This window comes from Larus michahellis, chromosome 2 (genome assembly GCF_964199755.1).
Source record: "Larus michahellis chromosome 2, bLarMic1.1, whole genome shotgun sequence".
Lineage (NCBI taxonomy): Eukaryota > Metazoa > Chordata > Aves > Charadriiformes > Laridae > Larus > Larus michahellis.
The window spans coordinates 72,995-99,650 of NC_133897.1; the positions used below are offsets into that span (position 1 = coordinate 72,995).

At 50.5% G+C, this 26,656-nt stretch overlaps 2 protein-coding genes and 1 long non-coding RNA gene across 14 annotated transcripts in view; all 3 read right to left on the reverse strand.

Annotated features, from left to right (window-relative positions):
• Window positions 1-1,677: 1,677 nt before the first annotated feature.
• LOC141738194 (DDB1- and CUL4-associated factor 15-like) lies at window positions 1,678-6,577 on the reverse strand. The gene is made up of 5 exons (XM_074573386.1): window positions 6,541-6,577; window positions 5,469-5,599; window positions 4,457-4,640; window positions 2,600-2,671; window positions 1,678-1,828 (listed from the first exon to the last, which is right to left on the reverse strand). The coding sequence occupies exons 1-5, from the start codon at window positions 6,575-6,577 to the stop codon at window positions 1,815-1,817; spliced, it is 438 nt and encodes a 145-aa protein (XP_074429487.1). The 3' UTR covers window positions 1,678-1,814.
• A 137-nt stretch (window positions 6,578-6,714) lies between these two features.
• LOC141738486 (uncharacterized) lies at window positions 6,715-15,683 on the reverse strand. Of its 2 annotated transcripts, XR_012585403.1 has the most exons (6): window positions 14,771-15,683; window positions 12,146-12,204; window positions 10,839-10,970; window positions 7,996-8,092; window positions 7,295-7,471; window positions 6,715-7,161 (listed from the first exon to the last, which is right to left on the reverse strand). It is a non-coding gene; the product is annotated as an uncharacterized LOC141738486 (long non-coding RNA). The 2 variants fall into 2 exon arrangements; XR_012585402.1 differs by having other exon boundaries at window positions 6,715-7,471.
• Window positions 15,684-17,090: 1,407 nt separating this feature from the next.
• SMARCD3 (SWI/SNF related BAF chromatin remodeling complex subunit D3) overlaps window positions 17,091-26,656 on the reverse strand; it is a 107,019-nt gene continuing 97,453 nt past the window's right edge. For all 11 annotated transcript variants that reach the window (XM_074573707.1, XM_074573713.1, XM_074573714.1 and 8 more), the window contains 3 exons: window positions 25,069-25,191; window positions 21,269-21,370; window positions 17,091-21,170 (listed from right to left, as the gene is read on the reverse strand). In XM_074573707.1, coding sequence (XP_074429808.1) covers window positions 21,117-21,170; window positions 21,269-21,370; window positions 25,069-25,191 — 279 coding nt within the window. In that variant the 3' untranslated portion in view covers window positions 17,091-21,116. The remainder of the gene's footprint in view (window positions 21,171-21,268; window positions 21,371-25,068; window positions 25,192-26,656) is intronic.

Sequence of the window (26,656 nt, forward strand, 5' to 3'; positions counted from 1 at the left end):
GCCATAGAGAGGCGGGTCGGCTGACTGAGCGGCTCCCTGGAGGACTAAAGTGCCATAGAGAGGCGCGTCGGTGGACTGAGGGGCGTACTAGAGGACTAAAGTGCCATGGAGAGGCATGTCGGCTGACTGAGGGGCGTCCTGGAGGACTAAAGTGCCATAGAGAGGCGCGTGGGAGGACTGAGAGGGTTCCTGGAGGACTAAAGTGCTATAGAGACACGAGTGGGAGGACTGAGCGGGCACTTCCGGGCTCCTGGAGGACCAAACTGCCATAGAGAGGCGCGCCGGCTGACTGCGCGGCGCCCTGGAGGACCAAAGTGCCATAGAGAGGCGCGTCGGCTGACTGCGCGGCGCCCTGGAGGACCAAAGTGCCATAGAGAGGCGCGTCGGCTGACTGCGCGGCGCCCTGGAGGACCAAAGTGCCATAGAGAGGCGCGTCGGCTGACTGCGCGGCGCCCTGGAGGACCAAAGTGCCATAGAGAGGCGCGTCGGCTGACTGCGCGGCGCCCTGGAGGACCAAAGTGCCATAGAGAGGCGCGTCGGCTGACTGCGCGGCGCCCTGGAGGACCAAAGTGCCATAGAGAGGCGCGTCGGCTGACTGCGCGGCGCCCTGGAGGACCAAAGTGCCATAGAGAGGCGCGTCGGCTGACTGCGCGGCGCCCTGGAGGACCAAAGTGCCATAGAGAGGCGCGTCGGCTGACTGCGCGGCGCCCTGGAGGACCAAAGTGCCATAGAGAGGCGCGTCGGCTGACTGCGCGGCGCCCTGGAGGACTAAAGTGCCATTGAGACGCGCGTCGGCGGACTGAGGGGCCCTGGAAATGGACACCCGGAAAACTGCCGGGCACTGGCGGGGGCACGGTATTGCGTAGGAGCCGATACTGGAGCGCCGACGGCCGCTCTCGAGGCCGGGCGGGCTGCACCGATCGCGCTCGAGGCGGCGGGGAGCTCGACGGAATCTCGGCGGTCCTGGTTCGCCCTCCGGCCGCCGCACTCTCGAGACCGGCCTCCGCGAAGCCGCGCATGCGCACGAGCTGCGGAACCAACGCACAGCGCCGCCGGGGGCGGGGCCAAGGCGGGCCGGAGGCGGGGCCACAGCGCACGGAGGAGCGCACACCTGCAGGACCGGCCTTCAGCCGCCGGGCGGCAGCACCCCCTTAGTTATTTACACATTATCTATTTAGGGAATTTGTATTACCTGTTTGCCCCTATATAGAAAATATGCTGAGACTTATACATTAACATTTATGATACAGAATATCTATTTAGACTGTCTGCTTACACATCTATTTTGACACTAATATCTTTTTATAAATACATTTTTAAAAATATTTTTATATTCTAGGATCTTTTGTATAACACAGAAGCACAGAATCATAGAATCCTTAAACATAGAGGTTTTTATTTTGAACTTATTTTACATACATAATATTATTTCTCAATATATATATTTATCATATATAAATGAGAGACTGATCTCTATTTCAATGCCTCACGCCCACAGTTACAGGTTGTCACAATTTTTAATGCATCCCAGGAATTTTCAGATGTTTTGGGGCTGTGAACCACCTCTTTTGGGAGACTCTCATGTAACCCCATGTCCCCCACTCACCTGCTCCTACGCTGCATCATCGCTGCCCCAATTACATCGAGGTACCCCAAATGACATCATCACAACCCTGAGCCACACAGACATCCTTCTATTCACTGCAAAAAAAGGCCCAAAATGCCCAGACCCAGGGCTGGCCCCTTCCCCTCACAGGGGCTCCACCACTGGCTGCAAACCTGGGCTGGGGCATCTCTCGAGCAGCATGAGACGCCTACAACGAGGCACCTGGAAAACAAAAATCCCCAATTATAGCTCAGCATCTTAAAAAATAGCCCGAAAGAGAGTAGAGGAATTCCGTCAGAGGGACAGGACAGGAGCTGAGCTACAAGAGGATTCTAGGGCAACAGCTCAGCTCCAAATACAGCACAGCCTTCAAAAGCCAGCGCCAGCTCAACTCTTAAAGTCAGGATTAAGTCTAATTGCTACAATTTTGAACATGTTCTTAGCATAACAGTAAACCTCACTGGTGTTGGGAAATGCCTTGTCCCTTCCCTTTCAGTGAAAAGGCGTGTGTTATGTTTGTATACACCAAATAAAAATACTTACACTATAAAAATATTTGACTTTCCTCTGGCACTAATTTAGCTTGCACAGCTGTGAATTGACACCATAACACACTCTCTCTCCAAAATACATAGTTATAATTGTACTACAAGGTTTTCTGTGTGCTACACAAGGAGGAGGGACATCTGGCCAGTGGCACTGCCCGAGAGAGATGCCACTGGGCTGCTGGGGAAACACGCCACTGAAAGCCAGACAGAAATAAAGTACTTCAGAGCACGCTGTCTACATATTGGGGGGTGGGGGGGAAGTTACATTCAGTTGCCTCTTTTTAAAGGTTTAGAGCAAATACCTTCCTCCATCTCCAAGGCACCTTGTGGCACTTCATCTCCCTTTCCCTCATCCTATCAGAGCCCCCATCGTTCTCTGCTCTGCAGCCCCTTTTATCCTCCTCTCTGCATCCAGGGCTCCCCGCTCGGTTCCACTCTCACTCACTCATCTCTCCTTTGCCGAGATGCTCTGTTGGGCTCTGGCGCTCCCAGAGCATTTGGCAGGAGCTGGTGTCCCCTGGGAGGAGGAAGCAGGTGTAATGGAGGTGCCAGTGGGATGTGGGGGGTACCATGGGGGACTCCAGGGGGTCCCAGAGGGCTCTGGGCTGTCCTGGGGGGACCCAGGGGACTCTGGGGTGTCCTGGGGGGTGTGTGGGGGAGGGTCCCGGGGGAATGTGGGGGGTCCCAGAAGGCTCCAAGGAGTCCTGGGGGAACATGACAGGTCCCGGGGGGATCCTGGAGGGCCCTGGGTGGGCTCTCAGGGGGTGGGGGGGATGTCCCAGGGAAATGTGGCAGGTACCGGCAGGGGCTCCAGGGGGTGCCAGAGGGCTCTGGGGTGTCCTGGGGGGCTCCAGAGGACTCTGGAAGATCCTGGGGGGATGTGGAAGGGTCCCAGGGCATCCTAGACAGCTCTAAGGGGCTCTCCGGGGGTGTGGGGGCTCCCAGGGGGATGTGGGGCATACCATGGAGGCGTCCAGGGGGTCCCAGTGGGGAGTGGGGGGGTCCCAGGAGGGTCCTAGGGGGCTCTGGGGTGTCCTGGGGGTGTGCGGATGGGTCCCAGGGGAAAGGTGGGAGGGTCTTAGGGTGCTCCAGGGAGTCCCGGGGGTGAATGTGGGGGGTCCCAGAAGGGCTCAGAGAGTTCTGGGGAAATATGAGGGGTCCATGGGGTCCTGGAGGGCTCAAGGGGGGGGCGTGTAGGAGGGTCCCAGGGGGCTCCAGGGGATCCTAGAAGGCCCCAGGGGCGCTCTCAGGAGGTGTGAGGGGTCCCAACAGGATGTGGGGGGTAGTGGGGCACGCTCCAGGGGGTCCCAGAGGTCTCTGGCGGGCTTTGGGGGGGATCTGTGGGGTGCTGGAGAGGGTGGGAGAGGGTCCCAGGCGGCTACAAGGAGTCCTGGGGGAATGTGGGGGGTCCCATGAGGGTCTCGGAGAGTCCTGGGGGAAGGCAAAGGGTCCCAGGGGGTCCTGGAGGACTCTGAGGAGCTCTCATGGGACTGGGGGGAGGTCACAGAAGGGTCCCAGAGGAATGTGGGGGATACCAGGGGCAGGCTCCAGTGGGTCCCAGAGGGCTCTGGGGGGCTCTAGGGGATCCTAGGGCAGGTGTCAGAGCAACCCAGAGAGCTCCAGGGGATCCTGGAGGGCTTGGAGGGATCCCAGAAGTCTCCAGGAAGCCCTGGGGGGAACACGAGGCAGCCCAGGAGATACTAGGGGGCTCTCAGGGGTGTGGGGGGTTCCCACAAAGGTCCCAGAGAGATGTGGGGGTTACTGGCGGGAGCTTCCAGAAGGCTCTGGGGGGTCCAGGGGGACTCAGGGAGGTCCTGAAGGGTGTGGGGGAGGATCCCAGGGGTTCTGGAGGCCTCTGGAAGGCTTTCAGGGGGTAAGACGATGGTTCCAGGACAGTCCCGGGGGATGTTGGGGGTACTGGGGAGGAGCTCCAGGGTGTCCCAGAGGGCTCCAGGGGAGATCTGTGGGGTCCCGGAAGGGGTGTGGGAGGGTCCTAGAGGGGTCCTGGGGGGAATGTGGGTGGTCACAGAAGGCTCCAGGGAGCCCTGGGGGGAACATGAGAGGTCCTAGAGGGTCCCAGATAGTGCCAGAGGGGTCCTGGGAGAACACGAAGGGTCGCAGTACATCCTGCAGAGCTCTCGGGGGGGCAGGGGGTCCCAGGAGATTCTAGGGAGTCTCAGGGCGGTCCTGGGGGGTTTGGAGGATCCCAGGGGGTATCAGAGGGCTCTGGGGGGTCCCAGGGTAATGTGGGGGTCCCAGACTGTCTCAGAGAGCTCTGGGGGGGGTCCCAGTATCCCCATACCTGTGATGTGGACAGCGATGGCACAGGCCCCCAAGGAAAAACTGGTGTGGAGGAGGCAGCCTGCGCTGGGGGGAAACATGGCAGTGACAGAGGATATATCCTTGAAGCCAAAGACAGTGACCCTGGAGGAGTCGCTGAGCCTCTCACAGACCCTTGGGTACAGCTCGCTGTAGGGCTCCTCGTCCTGCGGGAGGGGGCACAGTGGGGAGAGGGTCACAGGGACCCCCCAAATGCCAGGGGATGCCTTGACTCTCCCCTCCCACCCCCAGCCCCCTGCACCCCCCCATCACCCCTCAGCCCGTCCCCATCTCCCCCTCACAGCCCCACTCCAACTCAGGACCCACTTTAGGCCACAGTCTCCCTCCCCAAACTCAGGGCTCCTGCAGCACCCACCCCCCACCTCAGGGCTCCCCTCATGCCCCCCCACCACCACCACAGCCCCCACAGGGCTCCCTTCAGCCCCCCACATCCTCTACCCAGCCTCCTTCAGTTCCACCCTCTCAGATCCCCCCGTTTACCCCCATCACACTCTCAGGACCCCCCTCCCCACCGTCCGGGCACTCTCAGCCTCCCCCGTTCCCCCAGCCCCCCTCAAGGCCCCCCCTCACCCCTTGGGGGCCCCTCGGCCCCCCAGATCCCCCTCAGCCCTCTTGTTCCCCCCTAAAGTTTCTCCCCCGAGAGTCCCTTCAGCTCCCCCCATCATCCCTCAGTCCCCCTCGGGGACCCCTCAGCACCCCCCAGCCCCTCTCAAGGCCTCACCATTACCCTCAGGACCCCCATCCTCCCCCTCAGCCACTCCCCAGGGACAACTCAGCCTCCCCGTTCCTCCTCAGAACCCCTGTATCCCCCCGCTTCAGCTCCCTCCATCACCCCTCGGGGCCACCACAGTCCCCCCGCTCCCCCCAGCCTCCCTCAAGTCTCATCCTCAGCCTCCCCAATCCCCTTCGGGATCCCCCCAGCCCCCCCAATCACCCCTCGGGGCCCCCGCCGTTCCCCGCCACCCCCCCCTCACCTTCACGCGGTCCAGCTGCCTCACGACGCGGGCCCGACCCGACCGAACGCCCGCCCGCCGGGCCCCGCTGCCCGTCCGGACCACGCACCTCCGATTTCGAGCCGGCCGCCATTTTCCTCCGGCCCCCTCAGCTATCAGATTGCCCCACCCACAACGCGCGCCCATTGGCAGCCGCCCCGCCCCACCGCCCGCCCCCCACCTTATTTGGAACAGCGCCGCTCCATTGGCCCGTCGGGGCCGTCAATTCCCACCGCGCCACACCCCCTGCGAGGGACACGACCAATGGGAGCGCGGAGGTGCGATCCAACCTATAGGAGCTCTGATTGGCCCTCCCGCCCGTCCATCCGCCCGGCAGCGGTTGCAATGCCTCAATACAGCCGTACGGCAGGCAGGACGCCGCGCATGCGCAGTACAGTCGTGAGGCATGACAGTGCCCGCATGCGCAGTACAGCACAGAGGGGTGCACATGCGCAGTACAGTCGTACGGTGGAAGAGGGCCGCGCATGCGCAGTATAGCCATACGGCGGAAGTGGCGCGCATGCGCAGTACAGCCGCACAGCATAAACGGAGCGGTCATCCCCAGTACAGCAATACGGCACAGCACTCACTGCTGGCACTTTGCGGACACAATGCGGTACTGCAGGCAGAGAGGCAACGCATGCGCAGTGCTCCAGTACGGCACCGGAAGGGGGCGCGCATGCGTAGTACAACCCTACCGCAAAGGGGGGGGCGCGCATACGCAGCACGGCCGTACAGCAGAAAGGCAGCGCGCACGCGCACTACACTCGTATGGCACACGGGGCGCATGTGCAGTACGGCCGTGCCGCACAACGGGGCGGGCATAGCATCCTTAGAGAGGTTTTTTTTGTTGTTTTGAGCTCCTTTTAGATACAGAAATGATTATTTTTCAATAGCTATAAAAAGGAGAGCTTGTTCTCTATTTCAGTGCCTCGTCCCCGGAGTTACAGGTTTTAACCCCACCCCACCCCCCCACCAAACTTTCAGACATTTTGGGGCTGTGACCCGCCTCTTTTTGGGGGAACTCCATGTAACCCCCACATCCCCCACTCACCTGCTCCTCTGCCGCACCATCGCTGCTGCGGTGACATTGCGGTGTCCCAAACCCCCCAAGACACACACACACCCACACCCACACCCTTCCATTCCCCCCCAAAAAAGGCCCAAAATGCCCAGACCCAGGGCTGGCCCCTTCCCCTCACAGGGGCTCCACCACCGGCTGCAAACCTGGACTGGGGCATCTCTCAAGCAGCACGAGACGCCTACAACAAGGCACCCGGAAAACAAAAATCCCCAGAGTTCAGCGTGCTAAAAAAGTAGCACAGAAGAGAAGAGAGTAGAGGAATTCCATCAGACCGAGGGACAGGAGAGTAGCTGAGCTACAGGAGGATTCTAGGGAAATAGCTCAGCTCCAAACACAGCACAGCCTTCAAAAGCCAGTGCCAGCTCAACTCTTAAAGTCAGGATTAAGGCTAACAGCGAACCCTCTGGCACTGGGAAATGCCTGGCCCCTTCCTCCCAGCACAGACATGGAGATCCATCACCCTGCGTGCAGGGCGGCAGGACCGGGCTGGGCCGTAACACCAGAATCGATGCTGACAGATCCACCGCCACAGCTACAGCCCTCGCGCTGCTGCTGCTGCCACTGCCCACCTCGCTCACTGGGTCGATGCAGCTGAGAGGGAAGGGTAAAGAGCAAAAGCAACAATAAAGAACAAAGCTCGGCCATTCACTTTATGCTGAAAAGGTGTGCCTACATTTATTTGCATTCAATAAAAATACTAACGCTATAAAAGTATTTGACTTACCTCCAGCACTAACTTAGCTTGCACAGCTGTGAAACGATACCATGACACTACCTCTCTCCAAAACACACAGTTATAATTTGACTACGGGGTTCTGTGTGTGCTACATAAGGAGGAAGGACATCTGGCCAGCGGGGCTGCCCGAGAGAGATGCTACTGGGCTGCCAGGGAAACGTGCCACTGAAAGCCAGACAGAAATAAAGTACGTCAGAGCACTCTGTCATAATAGTGGGGAAAACCCGGTACCATTCAGTCGCCTCTCTTTTTAAACATTTAGAACAAACACCTAACTGCTTAAATACGCCTCATAAATTGTATGCTACAGCTATTTGGCTGTTGCACTTTAAACCATGCAAGTCAGTGAGTAAATTATACAATGCTAACTTTTCTTTTTTTAAGTTTAATTTTGCATAGAAAAATCAGCCAGATAAGAGATCCCCCAAATGGTTTTACTTTTGAGGGTCAGGGGGGAAATCAAATCCCCGGTGCTGCAATCCATGAGGCTACCAAAAAGGACTGGCAGATCAGTGAATGCTTTTGGCTGTGTAACATGCTCCAGAACAGACCTTATATTATTTTTAGTGTTTTGTTAAAATATTTCATACAAAAACTATAGGAGGAGAGCTGACAAAGCCTTCATGTTAACTTCAAAGTCCACACTACAAGGACCTTAGGAAAAACACAGACGCGCATCGCAGATGTACCTCGTACTCGCAGAGCACTCCGGATCCTTTCCAGCTCTCCTGCACTGTCAGCGCACAACAGAAGGACGACCACGGTGAAATGCTGGCAGTTGACATTCTGCCGAGAGAGGAAAAAAACCTTTAGCACAAAGCTGGGTAGGAATCTAAGGCCTCCTTCTTTCGTGGAGGTTTGCAAAAACTACAGACAAGTGGAGGAAAAAACATTTGTCATCATCTCTGGCACAGCTGTTGATGTGGGCCTCTACAGCCTTTGCGTTTTTCAGACAAACCTGCCTTTTTTTGACTCGCTGGCAGCTTCAGTTGCACTAGAGCCACTTTCACAGATACACAAAGATACGTGCTGCGACAAACACAGATGCCTACGTTCGTTTTCTAGAGCCTCCGTAGAGCCAGGGTTTCCTCACCCTACGCATCCCTAGTTGAATATTTTTGTTAAAGGGTACGGCAACCCACCTGTCCTTCTAAACTGCCTCCTTGCAACAAAGCAGTGGCTTTTCCAGGATGTTTCTCCCAACGGCCCAGAATCTTGTCAAAATGCCACCAAACCTGCTCAGGGGCCCTCCCGGCTTTTAACTGCCCTTGCATTTACCAGGCACATGCTCTCTTCCACCTTCCAACAGCAAAAGTACGGCACGGTCTCAGACCAGAGTGCAACCCCGTGGGTGCCCGGCTGCTTTGATGAGGAGCTCCCGAGCGTCCCCACGAGCACAGGCTGCACGCCCAAGGTCAGCTTCACCCGCACCCATTTCAGGGCATGTGGTTTCTGAAGCTGTGAACTGAATCATGGAATTTTTCAGAGTTGGAAGAGACCTCTAGAGATCATCTAGTCCAACTCCCCTGCTAAAGCAGGACTGCCCAGAGCACATCACTTAGGACTGTGTCCAGGCGGGGCTTGAAAGTCTCCAGAGAAGGGGACTCCACAACCTCCCTGGGCAGCCTGTCCCAGTGCTCTGTCACCCTCACTGTAAAGAAGTTTCTTTTCTCATATTTGATCGGAACTTCCTATGTTCCAGCTTGTGCCCATTACCCCTTGTCCTGTCACTGGGAACCACCGAAAAGAGTCTGGCACCATCCTCCTTCAACCCACCCTTTAGATACTTGTCAACGTTAATAAGGTCTCCCCTCAGCCTTCTCTTCTCCAGGCTGAAGAGTCCCAGCTCTCTCAGCCTTCCCTCATCAGGGAGGTGCTCCAATCCCTCCATCATCTTTGTTGCCCTCCGCTGGACTCTCTCCAGTAGTTCCCTGTCTCTCTTGAACTGGGGAGCCCAGAACTGGACACAGTATTCCAGTTGTGGCCTCACCAGTGCAGAGTAGAGGGGCAGAATGACCTCCCTTGACCTGCTGCCCACACTCTTCCCTGTGCAGCCCAGAATTCCGTTGGCTGCCTTGGCGACAAGGGCATGTTGCTTGCTCGCTCATGGGTAATTTACTGTCTACCAAGACCCCCAGATCCTTTTCTTCAGAGCCGCTTTCCAGCAGGTCCGCCCCTAACCTATACTGGTGCCTGACATTCTTCCTCCCCAGGTGCAGGACCCTATGCTTGTCCGTGTTGAACTTCCTGAGGTTCTTCTCTGCCCAGCTTTCCAGCCTGTCCAGGTCACGCTGGATGGCAGCACGGCCCTCTGGGGTGTCAGCCACCCCACCCAGTTTGGTATCATCAGCGAACTTGCTGAGCGTACACTCTGTCCCCTCGTCCAGGTCGTTGATGAATACGTTAAACAATACTGGTCCAAGTATTGACCCCTGGGGGACACCACTGGTTACAGGCCTCCAACGCGACCCTGCTCCATTAATCACAACCCTCCGAGTCCTGTCACAAAACCGCATCTTGACACTTGGCCACAGCAGAAGTGGTCCGCAACAAGATCTCCACAAAAACCTAGCGACACAAATTGCAAACCTGCATTGGCAGCAGCTTCAGAGACTGGGCACAAGGGAGAAAAATAAAACAGCTTCATCTGGCACACAGGAAAGCGGCAGACAGAGAAAAGAGTCAGCGTTGTTAGCCCTTACACAAAACGGGCATTCTCCTTCCCTTCCTAAACCCATCTGTTAGGCCTAAATATCGCAGCACTACCGTGGCCATACTGAGAGCAGGGAACAACAGCCCTGCCGCTGGACATTTACAGAGCAGGAGACACAGACAGAGGCACTTCTTTTGCCACACACAATACTGAATTTCCTGAAAGCTTGTGTTTACCAAAACCAGCCATGTGGAACATACTGCTGTGAAAAATAGTGAAGGTATTGTTGGCTCTCGCCATAATAACAAGGCTATAAATATCTGACTTATAAGGATAACTAACCTTTAGTAAATTAGGAAACATGAGAAACCTCAAAGATAACAACTAACAGCAGCTATGAAGAAAAACATCCGAGAGAAACAAAAGAGACCTTCTCCAAAAGACCCCACAAATTATTAACAGAAGGAAACAGATGCATAGGAGAAGGGAGTTGATGATAATTGATCCTACCAGAAGGAAAGAGATGCATGGGAAAAGGGAACTGAAGATCACTGATCCTCAGAAACAATTGTCAGAAGGAAACGCACAAATAGATGATAAAAGGGACTAATGATAATCAATCATAAACAATTACTCTGCCTAAAATATTGAATACGTATGCAATATTGAATGTATATAAGACATGGGTGAAGTATTAGCTGGTGTGCCTCTGACTTGAGTCATGCACCCAGCGCTGTGCTTTTGCTTTATTGACTTTGTCCCTATAATAAAATAAGTGCCATTTCTGTTTAAGGGATCTGGCTGTTTATTACACTGCCAAACAACATTCGGCAATTAAACTTGGATGTGTCAGACACACACAGTTTTTGGGGAACTTGCCTTTTGCTTCCGGCTGCTGTTGTTCTTCCTTCAGAAATTCTACTTGTAGCCAAGTCAGTCACTACCGGTTCAAGCATTTGCCTTCTCGATATAGCCAGCACTTTTACACAGGCCAGTCACTTAATTGCTCTTCTAAAATGATACAAATGAAAGTTGTAGCCACGAAAGAGGAGTGACAAAGAAAAGGAGAGGTCAGGCAGCAAAAGAGCTCTGCAGGCTGCCACCTGCAGTCAACAGTGCACTCTGTTTTTGAAAGCGCACACACACCCCCCACCTCCACAAAAGAAAACAAACAAACAGACAAAAACCCCAGGACCTTGCATCTTTTTTTGTCTGCCGGAGCTCATCCCTGTCTCAGCCTATCGTCTCGTCAGAGCACAAAGACACGATCTGTATCTTGAGGACATTTGCACATGATGAATATGTGTTCAGAAACCGCCCGGGTCTCTAAGAGTGGTGTAATTTTTCTGGTTTTAATAATCATAACTCAATTTTATTCACTGGCACATTTGGGAGGAAACTAATTAACTTTTAAACATAGTCTCTGCCTGGGGGGAAAAAAGTGTGTTAGAGACTGAAAAAAAAAATTATGATTCAGAGCTCCCACCCATGAGGGAGCTGCAGGGACACTAACGGAAGTGAAGACCAACAGCAGCAACATCCAGTGAAATTTGGCTTTAATTCTGATTGTGTACTTAAGAGACACTCCGAGTCTACACCTCAGTCCTAGGAAGGACCAGTCCTTTTCTGGAACAACAAACTTTTTTTGCTTCAAAGTCCTAGACTGAAGGCTCCATGGAACAATGTGGATTGAATCACAGAAAAACATACCATCCAGAGTCAAACAATAATAATAAAAAAGAATAAAAATCAAGCGACACATCAGTTTCTATCATGTGTCATTCATTAAATTTCTACTGGCATCTAGGGGCTCAAATGTTAACTAGACCGACACCACAGGCTATTCAAAATTGAGTTACGCATTGGAAAATAAAAGGCTATTTCCCACTTGCCCCTGGAACCAGTAGGAACAAACAGAAGAGAAACGCTTGACCCTAATGAAGGTAACAGGCAGTTCTTAATTTATCCTAGATGAAAGTTCAGGCTTTGACCCCAAAGGAAACCATTCCTAACTACCAAGGGACCTGCTCAGGCAGGAGGCATGCTCTGCTCACTGCAACTCCTCGTCAGCTTTTCTGCACTGGCAGCAAATTTGCCTTTTCTGCGGCTTTGATGTGGACTATCTGTAGCATCCCTGAACTCACAAATGTGTCTCCCCACTCCCCCAGCCCCACACGTGCCATTACCTGAGCAGCAAGTGGAATCAGCCATGCAGGATTTTCTTCCCGTGGCACAGAAGGTGACCCTGGGAAAATAGGGCAGAGAAATGAGCCTGTTTGTCACACACAGCCAACAGGGACGAGCCGGGGGACTTGCAACCCACTGCTGCTCTCGGGAGCGGGGCCGGGACAGACCCTGCGCACAGAGAGATGGGGCCTGGCGCGGATTTCATCTCCAGCCCATTCCTGATCCCAAAGCCACACAACTCCCTCTCTTTCTCAGCCCCAAAACCAGCCACATGAGCCTGGCTGCCAGCCCCGGAAGCAGGAGACTCGCTCTCCGTGTCAGGCCCCAAACCGGCTCCCGCTCTCTGCCTGTGCACCCCCTCTGCAGCCCCCCTGGGCGACGCTGAGGGAGCGCAGCCGCCCCACAGCCCGGCACTCCCAGGACCGCACGGGCACTTTCAGGGAGCGCTGGGGAACTGTGGATGCACTGGGAAACCGCGTCCCTGTGGGACGGCACCAGCACGGCCTGGGCACCGCTTTCTTACCACCGTTACGGGCTTTATTTCTCCAGCATCGCCGGCACCGCACCCCAAACCCCGCAGGCCAAAGGGACCCGGTGGGGAGCCGGGCCCAGCCACCCCCCCAAGCCTCACGGTGTCCCCCCCACCCCAAGAGCCCCCGGCTCTGGCGGCAGCAGCTGGGGCCCTTCCCCGCCCCTGCGGGCACTGGGACCCGCCCGCTGCCACCAGAGCCCCCCGGGGCCGCCTCTGCCTGACCCACGCTGGGAGCAGCAGAAGCTGCCCGGCCCCAGCAAGGAGCAGCTGGGCCAGCCAGGTCCGCCCCTGCTCCCCCTGGCTGGGCATGGGCTGGGCCCTGAAACCACACCCAGCAGCCCCGGGACAGCGCTCAACCCAGGGCCACTGCCGCCCCCCCGCCAGCCCCGGCAGGGCAGAGCCCAGACCCGCCCATGGAGGCTCCAGCGGGGGGATACCATAACGTGCCCTGGCACAGCTCCCACGGCCACAGCAGAATGAGACTCTGCCACTGGCCCCGCCGCAGCTCTGCTGGGCACCGCGGGCGGCCCAGCCCTGCCCCGCTGTAATTAACACCACGGTGGGGAGCAGGACAGAGGGGTAGAACGAGAAAAATAAGGCGAGGGAGAAGAATGAGGAACAGAGAGAGAAAGAAAGGTTGAAAGAAAAGGTCAGAGAGGTAGAGAAATCAGGAAAAACAGGGACCAGGAGCCCCACGGAGAGATGGAGCAAGAAAATAGAGAGGGGGTGGAGGGTGAGCGCGACAGGGGGGTAGAGAGATGGGGGGAAATAAGGGACGATCATGGGGTGGATTGTGAACATGCTTAAGGTGTCGAAAGGTGCAGCTAAGGTGTTGAGAAACACCTATATCACACTAATTTTTGTTTAGTCTTGTGCACTTGAAGAGTGGACCACCTGTGTTTCAATAACACAGGCCTGTGAAGGACTCAGAGGCGCCCTATAGAACACGCTTGAGATTCAAAACGCAGCGGTAAAGTCCACCCCCGCAAATCCCTGATACACAGCCAAAAATCCACAGGTTTGGTAACTCTCTAGCCACGGCCGAGCCCGGCTGTGCGGGGCCGGTGCTGCAGTTCGCTGCCCCGCGCACGTGGGCGGCGGCGGTTCCTGACTGGGAGGCACCAACGAGCGCGGCGACACCGCCCCGGGGTACTTCATCGCCAGTACCGGCGCACGGCAGCGGCAAGCACGGGGATACCACTGCACATGTGCGGTGTCTGAGCCGCAGTACCACACTTCATTTGCTGGGCGGCGCACTTCATCCACGTGTGCGGCGTCACTGCGCATGCGCGACACTCGTGTCACAATGCTCACTTTTGTTCGGCCCGCGGGCAGCAGAGGGCACGGGCTGAGGCTCAGCTGCGCATGCGCCGGATCCGAGCTGCGGTTCCGCCCTTGTCCGCAAGGCGGCAGCAGCCAGCGCGGCGCCGCGCACCAGCACGCATGCGCGGCTCCGAGCCCGAAGTGCCGCCCTTGGGCCGCCGGGCGGCACTGGCTGGGGACGGGTCCTGCGCTCGTGAGGCACGGCCGCTCCGGTCTCCGGGCAAGGGACGGGCGGGAAGTCCCCCAGAAACCATGCGAAACTGGCAACAGATCTACACCTCGTGCCGCGCCGCGCGCACTGGAGAGCAATGCGTCTGTCCGGCAGTGTCCGCGAAAACTACAGCTCCCGGCATGCCGCGGGAGCCTGCATGGCCGGCTGAAAGCCTTGTGCCCCGGCGCTGCGGCTCTCGGTCCTTTTGGACCCTGCGGGGCCTCGTTCACCCCCCCGCCGGCGCTGCCCGCCACTCCTTCGGACAGCCCCCACCGCCTCCCTCTGTCGGCCACCGCTCCGGCTCACGCCGGCCCTTCCATGGCCACTGGGGCAGGGCAGCACCGGTCCCTCCACCGGCAGCCACCCCTCCACAGGGTGGGGCCGTCACCATCGGCCTCACTGGCCGCAGCTGGGGCTCCCCAGCCCCGGCCCGCAGCTGGAGCCCAACGGGAACGGGGGCACCGCCCGCCCCCACCGTCCCCCCCTCCCCGCTGCAGAGGCCGGGCAAACACGGCCGGGAGGGCGGAGGAGGTCGTGAGTGTTTACTCAGTCACGCACTTGGCAAGTCCCAGGAGCGAGTCGGCTCGGGGCCCCCGGCGCACCTCAGCAGTCGTTCCCGGAGCCGTATTCGCCGGTCTGGTGGGTCAGTGGCCGCCTGGAGAGATGGGCTGATGGGCAGAGGGGGAGGCCCCCAGAAATGAGGACAGGACTCTAGAAGAGAAGTGACAGCCGGGATGTAGCAGAGAAGAGGAGGAAGGGAACGGCATAGCGAGCAAAAGAAAGATGGGAATAGGAAAAAATGACAGGCACAGGGAGAGGGGAAAAAAAAAAAGCAGGAGGGAGATAGAGAAAAGAAGCAGCAGGGACAGAGGAAGAGAGGCAGAAAGAGGGAGTGGGAGCAGGATGGAGATGAAAAATAGCTCATATGGGCTGCGTGACAGATTTAAAAAGCACGGGGGCAGGCAGCAGGACAGCAACGGAATAAAGGAAGAGGGAGCAGGAGAGAAACTGGAGCGGGGGGGGGAAGGACAGAGCAACAGAGGGAAAGAGGGTCAGAGGGCAGGACACTAGGACAAACTGACAAAAAAAGGGGCGAAATGAGCAGCGCAGAGTGGTAGAAATGCAAGAAGGACAGAAGGACACGGACAGAGAGATAATGATGGGGAGAAACACAGGGGCAGGGAGCAGCAGAGGTGGATGGAGAAAGAGCGATGGGGAGCAGGACAGAGTGCTATAAAGAAAAAACAGCAGGACAGGAATGAAGGAGTGAAACAAAAGGCACAATGAACTTTTTAAAAAGAAAAAAACAAGAGAGCAAAATAGTGATGGGGAACAGGCTAGAGATGGGGAACAGACATAACAAGACAGAAACAAGAAGCAACAGGAACTGAAAAAAAAATAATCTACATTCCTCCTCTCAGAATCCTGGAAAAAAAAGCCTGCCTATTGCTGCTCCAAAAGGAAAGGGATAAAATGTATGGGACTGTTGTTACAACAAGGTGACTGCTGTTATTGCTACTTGCTTTTCCTTCTTCATTAGGAAGTGTGCAGAGACTCTTCTTTTTCAAAGGCAAAATTAACTCTTGTTAATCTCAGCTGCTGAGATTTCCTAGTCAACCTTCCAAATAGAACTTTCTCCATGCTAGATGGAATGTCTGTATAGACATTTAGGAATTATTTTTCAAGTCTGTTTGCTTTCTTCTCAGATTAAAGGTTGCTATTTCTGCTTTCCCTTTCATTGAGTTGCTGAAGTAATTCTAGGTCTTCCTTTCCTCTTTCACCCTTCTCTCTTTCTACTCATCACACCCCACTTCTTTACACCATTCTCTCTTGACAGTCTGTTGGGCTAAGAAACCTTAACCCAGAAAGAAAACCCCCTTCACTGAGCTGGTGAATTGCAACTTGCTCATCCCAACAAAGGTGTTTCTGGTATTATTATTAACACCTCTTGGAAGGCTGCTAGCAGTTAGCACAGCTTAATCCAGTCTTCTCTGTAGTGAGAGATCAATTTGTGCCAGAGCTTAGCAGCAGTGACTAAACTAAATGAAGCCTTAGGGTATGTGAATTGTACTTCAACCTTCATTTTTATCTATGGAAATGTAACTGGTAGATAAGGAAGTATAAGTAAAACTTTAACTACAGGATATGCTGTAACAAAACATAAGGAAATGTCTCAAGACACAGACAAAAGGGTTGCCTGGAGGCTGCCGGAGCAAATCAGAAGATGACAAGACCGCAGACTCTGTGAACAGGATTGCAGGAGCATAAGTGCCATCAGGAAATCAAGTGACCTATAGAGACTATAAAATCCAGTAACAATCGACAGGCAGGGTCCCTCTTCAGAGGCACCCAGCTCGCGCTGTACCTACTCTGGCATATTAAACATAGTAGAAGAAGGAACTTGATTCTTGTATTAAGGCAGAACCCAAGGACGAGACCCATTGAGGTGGCATCCACATAATTCCTACCGTTGTCTGGACAGCAGTATAATTCCTACAGCACCTCTCGGTATTCAAGCTCCAGCCCCAGCAGCAACTTTTTTGTTGACTATAACTGATAACAGTGATAATGATAAATGTACTGCAAATGACCAAACACCTAATCTGGAGAGGAGCCAGACCTCTCCAGTGGTAAGGATTTCTCACTTAGTATGGAAATGGCTGAAGATGGAATCCAGTGAAGAAAAAAAAAATCATGTAAGAAAGATCTAAAGTTCTGACCTTTGTCAGGTCCCATTAAAACCTGTATATTAATGCCCCTGTGTGCGTGTGCAGGCACATACAAGTAAACAGAAATCCAAAAACTCGAGAACATTATCAGGAGCAGAAAGAAACCAGCTGTACCTGTCTGTTAAGGCACGTAAGGTTAGTGCAAGAGATACAAAGAAACAAAGTATTTATTGTTAAAAGCTTTTCTACGAATCACTTGGCATCATACAATGAAGATATGGTGGCTACAGAGCAGAGGGAGTCTGTGTCTCTCTCTCTCCCCCCTCCTGCCCTTTATACATGTATTTGCTCACTCTCACAAACCCACAGTTGCATTTTTTTTAATGGAGTTCCTTTCTTCAATGAGATTGGAAAAGGTGTTTATCATACAGGATCTGGCAGAACAGACACATCCTATTGAACAACAGAGCAGTTACAGAAAGGAGACCTCTCTTCAGGAAAAAAGAGCTTTCTTTTCCCCCGTCATCTATTTGCACTGCCATAAAAGGGTTCTCAACACAAAAACAGGCCAAAAAAACCCCAATACCTGACTAGCATTTTGGCAAAATTAGGAGCCCTAAGATATGCAGCAATATTGATATATGCACTAATGTTTTCACTCAGCTTCCACAGGATAAATTCTAAACAATGTGGTGTAAGAGAACTGCCAGCTACAACAGTGTCTGCACTACAACTACCAACCCTGTTAAGTCGAACAGCCGAATCCCTGTTGATAGCAGTGGAAAATGTTTTGACAGTGTGTCTCAAAGTTATTTGCAGAACACTTGGTTCTGTCCTGCACGCCCATTTCCCAGGCTACATACAAGTCGAGACCGTCTCTCTCCCACATCTCTCTACACGTATACATACACACATGTACACAAAATACATGGACTCACGTGGACTGTGCTATTTCCAACAGTACTCTGCACATTATCCTGTGCTATGTCTTACTGGCACTTCTGTGGCACTCTGCTCCATCTTTTTGTTTTGTTTTCCACTGCTGTATTCTTCTCTCTATTCCATAATCAAACATTTGTTTTCCCTTTAATTTCTAAGAAACACGCGGTCTGAAGCACAAACGACTAAAAGTGTGTTTCAAACCTGTCAACACTTCAGCTCCAAGATATATTTCCCTTCTAATGGTACTCCAGAATTCTGTTTTAACCCTTTCCAAGTTTGATGCTATATTTTCTAACAATCTATATTATCATCTATACATTAACTACTTTTCTATGCACAGAATGTTTTTTCTGCAGTATGCACAGATTTGTATTGTACTGTGGCAGCAACTGAAGACCCCAAAACATCTTCTTGTCATCTTTTATGCACACAAAAAGACAACCATCCTGAACTTAAAATGGATTTATCATTCACCATCTGCCACAATTACATGCCTGTTCAGTACCACTGCCTTTCATTTTCGTACGCCCAAGCAGCATTTGGTCCAGTTCCTCCCGGTATTGCTCCATTATTTCTCTTCAAATACAATTTCTCTCTTTTGCAAACACACAAGCTTCTGGCTGCACTCCCAGAACAGAGGACAAGACTTCTCTCTGTGTCTCTTCAGTAAAAGGCCTGAACTGCTTCTGAACGCAGGGAAAAAAAGTTAAAATCTCAAATCACAGTTTAACCAAAGGAAAGACACCTGACAGCTATGCCTAAGACTCGCTGTCAGTGACCAGTCTTTATATGTACAGTAGGAATATGAACATTAACAATATATGAATTCTTATAACCCAATAAGAATTCAGATTTTTGGATTACCATCCTCAGTGCCATCTACGCACACACGCACACTTCAGTCTAGTGTGGGTGCTTAACATAGTGCTTTCCAGTGATGGTTGTGAACGCTGAGCAGCAACACCACATTAGTTTTGTTAATTAATTCTACAGAGACATTCTAAAAGCAGACTGGACTCCGTTATGTTGCCAGCTGTGGCACATGACTGAAATGTCTCAGTACAAATATCTGCCTCTTCAATGGGGATGTTCTCAAAAAACTGAGTTCCCTGGCAGAACTCCTGCAGGCATCTACCCCAGTCCCATGCCCTTCTCACATCCTTGCATCTCATTCTCTGCATTTCTTATTCCTGGAGACTGAATGCATCCCCTGAATGTAGCTGCTCTGTTTACCACATATAGAAAAGAGTTTTATACACCGGACAGCATGCACACAACAGACACAGCAGCATAATAAATATGGAAGCACAGTAGCAGATGACCCCCACTGTTTTCCCTTCTAATGCTTGCTTGTAGTCCAATTAGTGGAGTCCTAAAGTAAATAAGATTTCAAGTAATTCACTGTCTGGCAGCCTCACAGCCCCTCACTATACTCAGCTTAAGACTGCAAGATTTCACGTTTTACTGTAAAAAAAAAGGTTTTAACACAAAAAAAGTTCCAAACCAAGCCATTCCTGGTAAAAGGTCTCAAGCAAAAGATACAGCTATGATTTTTCTTACACCAATGGTTTTGCATGACAGTACTGCCATCACATGACTGCAATCAAATGTAAATTTTTCAAGACATCTCTGAACACAATGGACAGAGTAAAAGCTATGGTAATATTAGTGAAACCAGCGGTATTAAATAAAGGAGTGTAAGAGAAGACTACCTCTTCTGTGACTGGACAGAAAAGTTCGACTAAGAAATTGGCAAAGATAACAGAAAAGGACAATACCACAGCAAAATGTGTTATTCAGAAGAGCTGCCTCCCTTCCATACCATATGTGAATTTGACTCTCTTTCCATGAAAGTGAAAGAAAGGCGATGAAAAGGAGTAACCTAGAAGAGGATTTTGAGTGCCACATCATCTGGATCAAGAGTTATACTTTGGCAGCTGCTTTTTGGACTAGAAATCATGTTGGGCCATGAATTACAAACTAGTCTATGCACTACAAAAAACGAGGGGGGGGAATTTAATGAAGATATCCCTGCTTCCAAGTAAATATGGTGTAAATTCCCATAGTCTGAATTTGTCATACACTTACAAAGAAGATGGTTTCCAAGGGATACGTTCTCTGTGCTATTTAAGGCTGATAGTGCTTTATAACTCAATAGCATCCTATATAACTAGTACGTATCATGTACGGGTGAACGAAGTAATTCAGAGTAAGAGGCAGTTCACCTATGATCAAAATGTGAGACCAATCCAGGGACTCAGTTAACATCTTTAAGTAAAGAGAAAACTGCCACTTTATATGAAGTTAAGCTTCTTGGATTCCGCACCAACTTAACAATTAGGGACATTCTCAGTGCTGATCCCTACTGGCACACAGAGAACATTTAAGAAATCTTGTATTTTACATACGCGCTTATTGTTAGTATCTGCTGTTTTCAAGGCAGGTATCGGCAAAGCACCATTAAGTCATTTTCATTTTCTCAGAATGCCTCATTTCTTGCTTCAACTTCATCTTTGCTAACACCACTGATATTAAGGATGCCTAAGAAGCTCTTATCCCGGGGATAATTCCCTTCTCAGTACAGCACATTGATTCATACCCACCTAGTGATACGTAATTGAGTCTACCTTTCTCTGCAGGGGCAAGGAAAGAGGAAGTATTAGGGTTTGCAGGGGAAATGTCCCGACTATGCTTCTTTCTCCCAGAGTGGCTGTTCATTCCAGGAATGAAAATCCTCCTAGCTTGTTCTTTCACATGGTGAGATGGCTTCTTGCACTGCTCCAGCTGGAATAAAAACTCTATTCAGGAATATAAAGCATTCCACAGCTATAAAAACGACTATCTTGTCTAATTCCAGAAAATTTACTATTTGAGACTCTTAGTTAACATAGGATGAGAACTGCATTTATTTCTCTAAATCTGTAGTCTCCTATAACACTCATCTCAACCTCCCCCATCAATATCACCCATGATTCTATGCATAGCCCATTAGGATTTGCTGTGTAGTGTCTGAACTTTCCACTAAAATTTAATGATGTGCGTTGATGAATGAACCTTTAATCTTCTGTAACACTGACACTTGTGCGGTGCTTTCTCTGGCCTGGAATGGTTTGAGACACCCCCCATGGGCAAGATTTTCAAGGGTCACTGTAAAGCTGGTGTTCTGACTGGTGTGTTGGTGGTACATTCTCATCCAGTCAGGAAGCAGGTCCATGTGTAACAGTGAGCTAAGTAACACTGAGAAGTCCACTGGTTTGGTGGTCGTGATGCCAATGGGATCTTGTGAACAGTACTTATGTGTTGCGCACTCCCAGAGATTGTTCCAGTTCCTGCCGGCGCTGCTGGATCTGAAAGAAAAAGAGAAACTGTACAGTTCAGCAGATTCAATTGTTCAGTGGCAGGAAGATTCATTTATAAGCCACCAGTGAGGATCATTCCTTCATACCTTGCAGTAGAAATATCTGCTCACAGCCTCTTGAGACCATGGCTCGTGATAAAATTCCGCTCTGCGTTCTTCCTCTGGGTTTCCAACTACATCAGTCATCACCTGTGACAAAAAAAATTTTTTTTCACTATAGCTCTTCTACCATGTAGAGAAACATTCAGATTTACCTAGAATCAAAATTTGTCTAGATTACTACATTAGAAATGTTCAGGACTGTTCTCTAAGCCCAAGGCAAATGGACAACAAATGGCATGTGTGTTTACCACCAAAACAAGATGGTCGCATACAAACCGTGAACAGCTCCTAACCTCTGGTCCTCAGCTGTGCCAAGGAATAATTCTGGACACCGGTAGTTGCCCAGGTTAAGTGCCACAATCTCTAACAATTGAACTTCATGGACAGTTTAGTTCCAGTGCCCAGGAGAAGTTCCCCAGCACTGTTTATTCTACTAGCCTATGTATCCAAAGAACCTCAGTAGTTACCCATACACAGAGTAACAACTTGAAAATGTTAAGGTATTCACATCAGACTGAAGCACAACTCTATACCAGTGTTGACCTTATCTGAAAGCATATCTTACCTTGATTTCAAGGAAAGTTCTGATGGGGAAAGCACTGAGGAAAAATAACTCTATTGAAATGCGAGGAACAGAAAACCCTAGTAGTTCCAAAATGGCCAAAGGCCTGAGCTGATTTTTCAGTCTACGCAACTGCCAGGAGAGCAAGATTTGAAAAACCAACAAGTTGTTTAGGGAATTAGTGGATTGGACTACCTGAAAAACTGCCCTTAGGGACAAAGGAGTCAAACAGAGCTGGCAGCTTTTTAAGGACATTTTTGTCAGAGTGCTCTAAATTCCCATGCTTAAGAAACTGGGCAAGGAAAGCAGGAGACCGGCATGGCTCAGTAAGGACGTCCTGGTTAAACTAAAGTGTAAGAAGAAAATGCACAGGAAGTGAAAGTAGGGACACGTATCTTGTGAAGAATATAGAGATGCTGCCCAGATGTGTAGGGATGGGCTCAGTAGAGCTAAGACACAGCTGGAGATGAATTTGGCAAGGGATGCAAAGAATAATATGGGCTTTTACAGGTACATTGGGCCAGAAAAAGAATATTAAAGAAAATGCACACACACACCCTTCCCCCGCCCCCTTCCCTGGTAAATAAGACAGGAGAACTGATGACAACCAATATGGAAAAGGCTAAGTTAATCAATAATTTTTTTTTGCCTCCGTTTTCAATGGTAATCTCTCTTTCCACATAGAATTGTAGAATAGTTTGGGTTGGAAGGGACCTTTAACGGTCATCTAGTCCAATGCCCTGCAATGAGCAGGGACATCTTCAACGAGACCAGCTTGCTCAAAGCCCCGTCCAACCTGGCCTGGAATGTTTCCAGGGATGGGGCATCTACCACCCCTCTGGGCAACCTAGGCCAGTGTTTCACCACCCTTACTGTAAAAAATTTCTTCCTTATATCTAGCCTAAATCTCCCCTCTTTTAGTTTAAAATCATTACCCCTTGTCCTATCGCAACGGGCCCTGCTAAAAAGTCCGCCCCCTTCTTCCTGTAGGCCCCCTTTAAGTACTGAAAGGCCGTAATAAGGTGTCTCCGGAGCCTTCTCTTCACCAGGCTGAACAACCCCAAATCTCAGTCTGTCTTCACAGGAGAGGTGCTCCATCCTTCTGATCTTTCTTGTGGCCCTCCTCTGGATCTGTTCCAACAGGTCCATGCCTGGGGGAAAAGCTGGACATGAGCCAACAATGTGCCCATGCAGCCCAGAAAGCCAATCATACCCTGGGCTTCCTCAAAAGAAATGTGGCCAGCAGGTCGAGGGAGGGGATTGTGCCCCTCTACTCTGCTACCTAACCTGCAGTGCTGCCTCCAGCTCTGGGGTCCACAGTACAAGAAAGACATGGACCTGTTGGAGAGGGTTCAGAGGAAGCCATGAAAATGGTCGGAGGGCTGGAACACCTCTCCTATGAAGAAAAGATGAGAGAGTTGGGGATGTTCAGCCTGGTGAAGAGAAGGCTGCGGGGAGACCTTATTGCGGCCTTTCAGAACTTAAAGGGGGCTTATAAGAAAGATGGAGAGAGACTTTTTACCAAGGCATGTGGTGACAGGTCAAGGGGCAATAGTTTTAAACTGAAAGAGGTAGGTTTAGATTTAGATGAGAGGGTGCAGCAGAGAGCTACCAAGATGATTAGGTGACTGGAACACCTCTCTTACGAAGAAAGACTGAGGGAACTGGGTCTCTTCAGTCTGGAAAAAAGACGGCTGAGGGGGGATCTTATCAACACTTATAAATACTTAAAGGTTAGATGTCAGGAGGATGGGGCCAGGCTCTTTTCGGTGGTGCCCAGGGACAGGACAAGAGGTAACGGGCACAAACTTGAGTACAGGAAGTTCCACCTAAACATGAGGAGGAACTTCTTTCCCCTGAGGGTGGCAGAGCCCTGGCACAGGCTGCCCAGAGAGGTGGTGGAGTCTCCATCTCTGGAGACATCCCAAACCCGCCTGGACGCATTCCTGTGCAACCTGCTCTAGGTGACCCTGCTCTGGCAGGGGGGTTGGACTAGATGATCTCCAGAGGTCCCTTCCAACCCTATGATTCTATGATTCTAGATACAAGGAAAACTGTTTTTACAATGAGGGTGGTAAGACAGTGGTAAGACACTGGAACAAGCTGTCCAGAATAGTTGTGGATGCCTCATCCCTGGAAGTGTTCAAGGTCAGGTTGGATGGGGCTTTGAGGAACCCAATGTAGTGGAAGATGTCCCTGCCCATGGCAGGGGAGTTGGACTAGATGATCTTTGAAGGTCCCTTCTAACCCAAACCATTCTATTGATTCTATAAAAAAACCCCCAACATTCTGATGAGTAAGTCTCCAGCATCACAGAAATCAATTGTAAATATAAAATTATTGGTATCTTTTGCAGAGTAATATTATGCAGTCACAATTCTGATGCCAGCAGGGCAGAACATTATAGAAAAGACCCTTCTGGAACTGGTTGTCAGTCACAGAGAACACTGAACAACTGTTCTATGTATGCAGCTAGAGAAGCTCCACAACACCTTAGTTTGCAAGCTCTTCAAGCTAAAGGCTGTTTTATTTAAACATTCTTTCAGATGTCTGTCCCCATTTTGAATACAATATAAATCATCATAATCATAATCTTAGCAGTAGATTTTTGGAAGACTATTGACTACAAACTAGACATATATGTTTGAAAGACACAACAATTTTATTAAAACAATTTAATGGATTCATTAATACAATTGGTTTGAGGCACCCGAGTTAAAAACACAAAGTGTGAAACCTTATGAGGAACAAATCATTCATTTTTGCAGTCAAAAAACTGAACTTCTTTACATTCCAATTCTTGGGTATCTCAAAGCTAAACTCAAAGGCAGATGATACTTAATCTGCCTGTTTCTTACATAAGATTAAATTATGAACTAAGAAAACACCCAAATTGTGTTACTGTACTACAGGATGCTCCTGATGAATTTTATATAGCTTTGATTTCATTAAGTACACCAACACAGCCCTGCGCTTCGATCTTACTGTCTGATCACAAGTTCACCTACCACCCCCATTAAGCACCACTGTTCCACTGAAAGTGGAATACAGCATAAACTGTCTTTCCTGCATACTTTCTGCTCTGGGATTGCAGTACTCCACTCATTGTCTGTCTTCCACAAATTTTCCATCCTGGATGTTTTAGCTTTATACTCTGTATACATTTAGATAAAATTCTTACATTCTGCTTCCACTATTCATTCTTCTTCAAACCTCAGCTCACCTTAAGATCCCTACTTTGGGACCGAAGAAGGTCTTGGATGTACCCTTTGGGATCTTTGGAGAAACTCAGCATGAAATCACGTTGTATTTTTAACTGATTTATGGATTCGATTGTCTCATGAATCTGACAGAAAAAAAAACAAAGCAGATGTTACTTAATTCCTCCCATGCTCCAGTGACCCTAAGTTCAGCCCCATTAGCATCTTTGTCCTTCTTGTAATGTACAAAGGTGACAATTCTACACCGCAGACTGGTGCAGGTTCCCATGGGTTTTTCCCTTCAAAGAGGGAGTTAACCACAATCCTGCAATTACATTTTGGTTTCACCTGTACTTCTGTAATACAAGTATGTACAGGATTCTTCTTCGCTTCCTGTGTTGAACTACTGGATGGTATGCTACATACAATACTGAAAAGCTAAGTCATGTCACTGCATAATGTAGTAATTTCTGGTGTATAATCAGTCTTTCTGCCAAGTCTGGGATTTTTCAGGAAAGGTGCTGTATAAATATGTCTTTAAACAGTGCCCAATGCAAGAAAGCAGTTATTCCCCTGGTTAATCATCATCATATCTTCGATACCCTGCTGTGATCCTTAAAATTTCTAGTAACTGCCTGATCAAGTCCATGTTAAACAAACTCACATAACAGCCATGACTTGTAGACTTTTTCTTATGAGAAACCCTATTAAAGTCACAACGGCTGCAAAAAGGAGTGTGAATAATGAAAAATCAGGAGTATGAAAGGTTTATAGAAAATGAGTCATATCTTCAGAAATATTATGAAAGAAATTAACATTAACCAGCAGGGAAGAATGAAGACTCCAAAGAGAAGTCAAGGTCCTATAATCATCCTGGATAACAAAATCAAGTATGATCAATGGGAGGACAGTTCATGAATCATTTGCACATACACACACAGAAAAGCAAACTTCTGCTACCCTGTTCCTCTAAAATTCCAGTTTGAGACTGTAAACTTACCGTGTTTAATTTTGTTTATACATCTATTTTGCCAAACAGCTAATGTGGCCAGGCACATGGGAAAAAATAATCTTCCCCTGATCTGGCTATGCCATCAAGGCCACTAGTGTAGGCACGGCTGTATGGTATATTAGCAGAAGAGAGCTGCTGTCAACTTAAAAATCATTCCTTATTTGGGAAAATTATGTATCCACGCTGGTGAGAAATCTGTTGGCATGCACCGAGTTTCCGCTAGAGGACTCTGTGGCCGCACAGCAATAGACGGTACACATGGTAACAATGCAGCAGTCAATGCCTGTCTACCCAGAAGTGCCTTCAGTAACCTCACTAATCACAGCTTACCCCCTGCTGTAGCAAATGCTCAAAAAAGAGGCGATACAGACACGGGGAAAAGTGAGCTGGACTGGAAACAGAATAATCCTATGGATGCTGCATGCAAGCCTATGTAGGCTGGGAACCAACTGGCCGGGCAGCTGCCCTGCCGAAAAGGACCTTTCTCAAGAGTCATAAAACAAAAGATGCTGCAACAGTTACCAGAATCCATAGCATTTCCAGTGTCCAAACCCCCTTTAAAATCGCATAAAGACCAGAGTTTAACATATTTTTTGTAT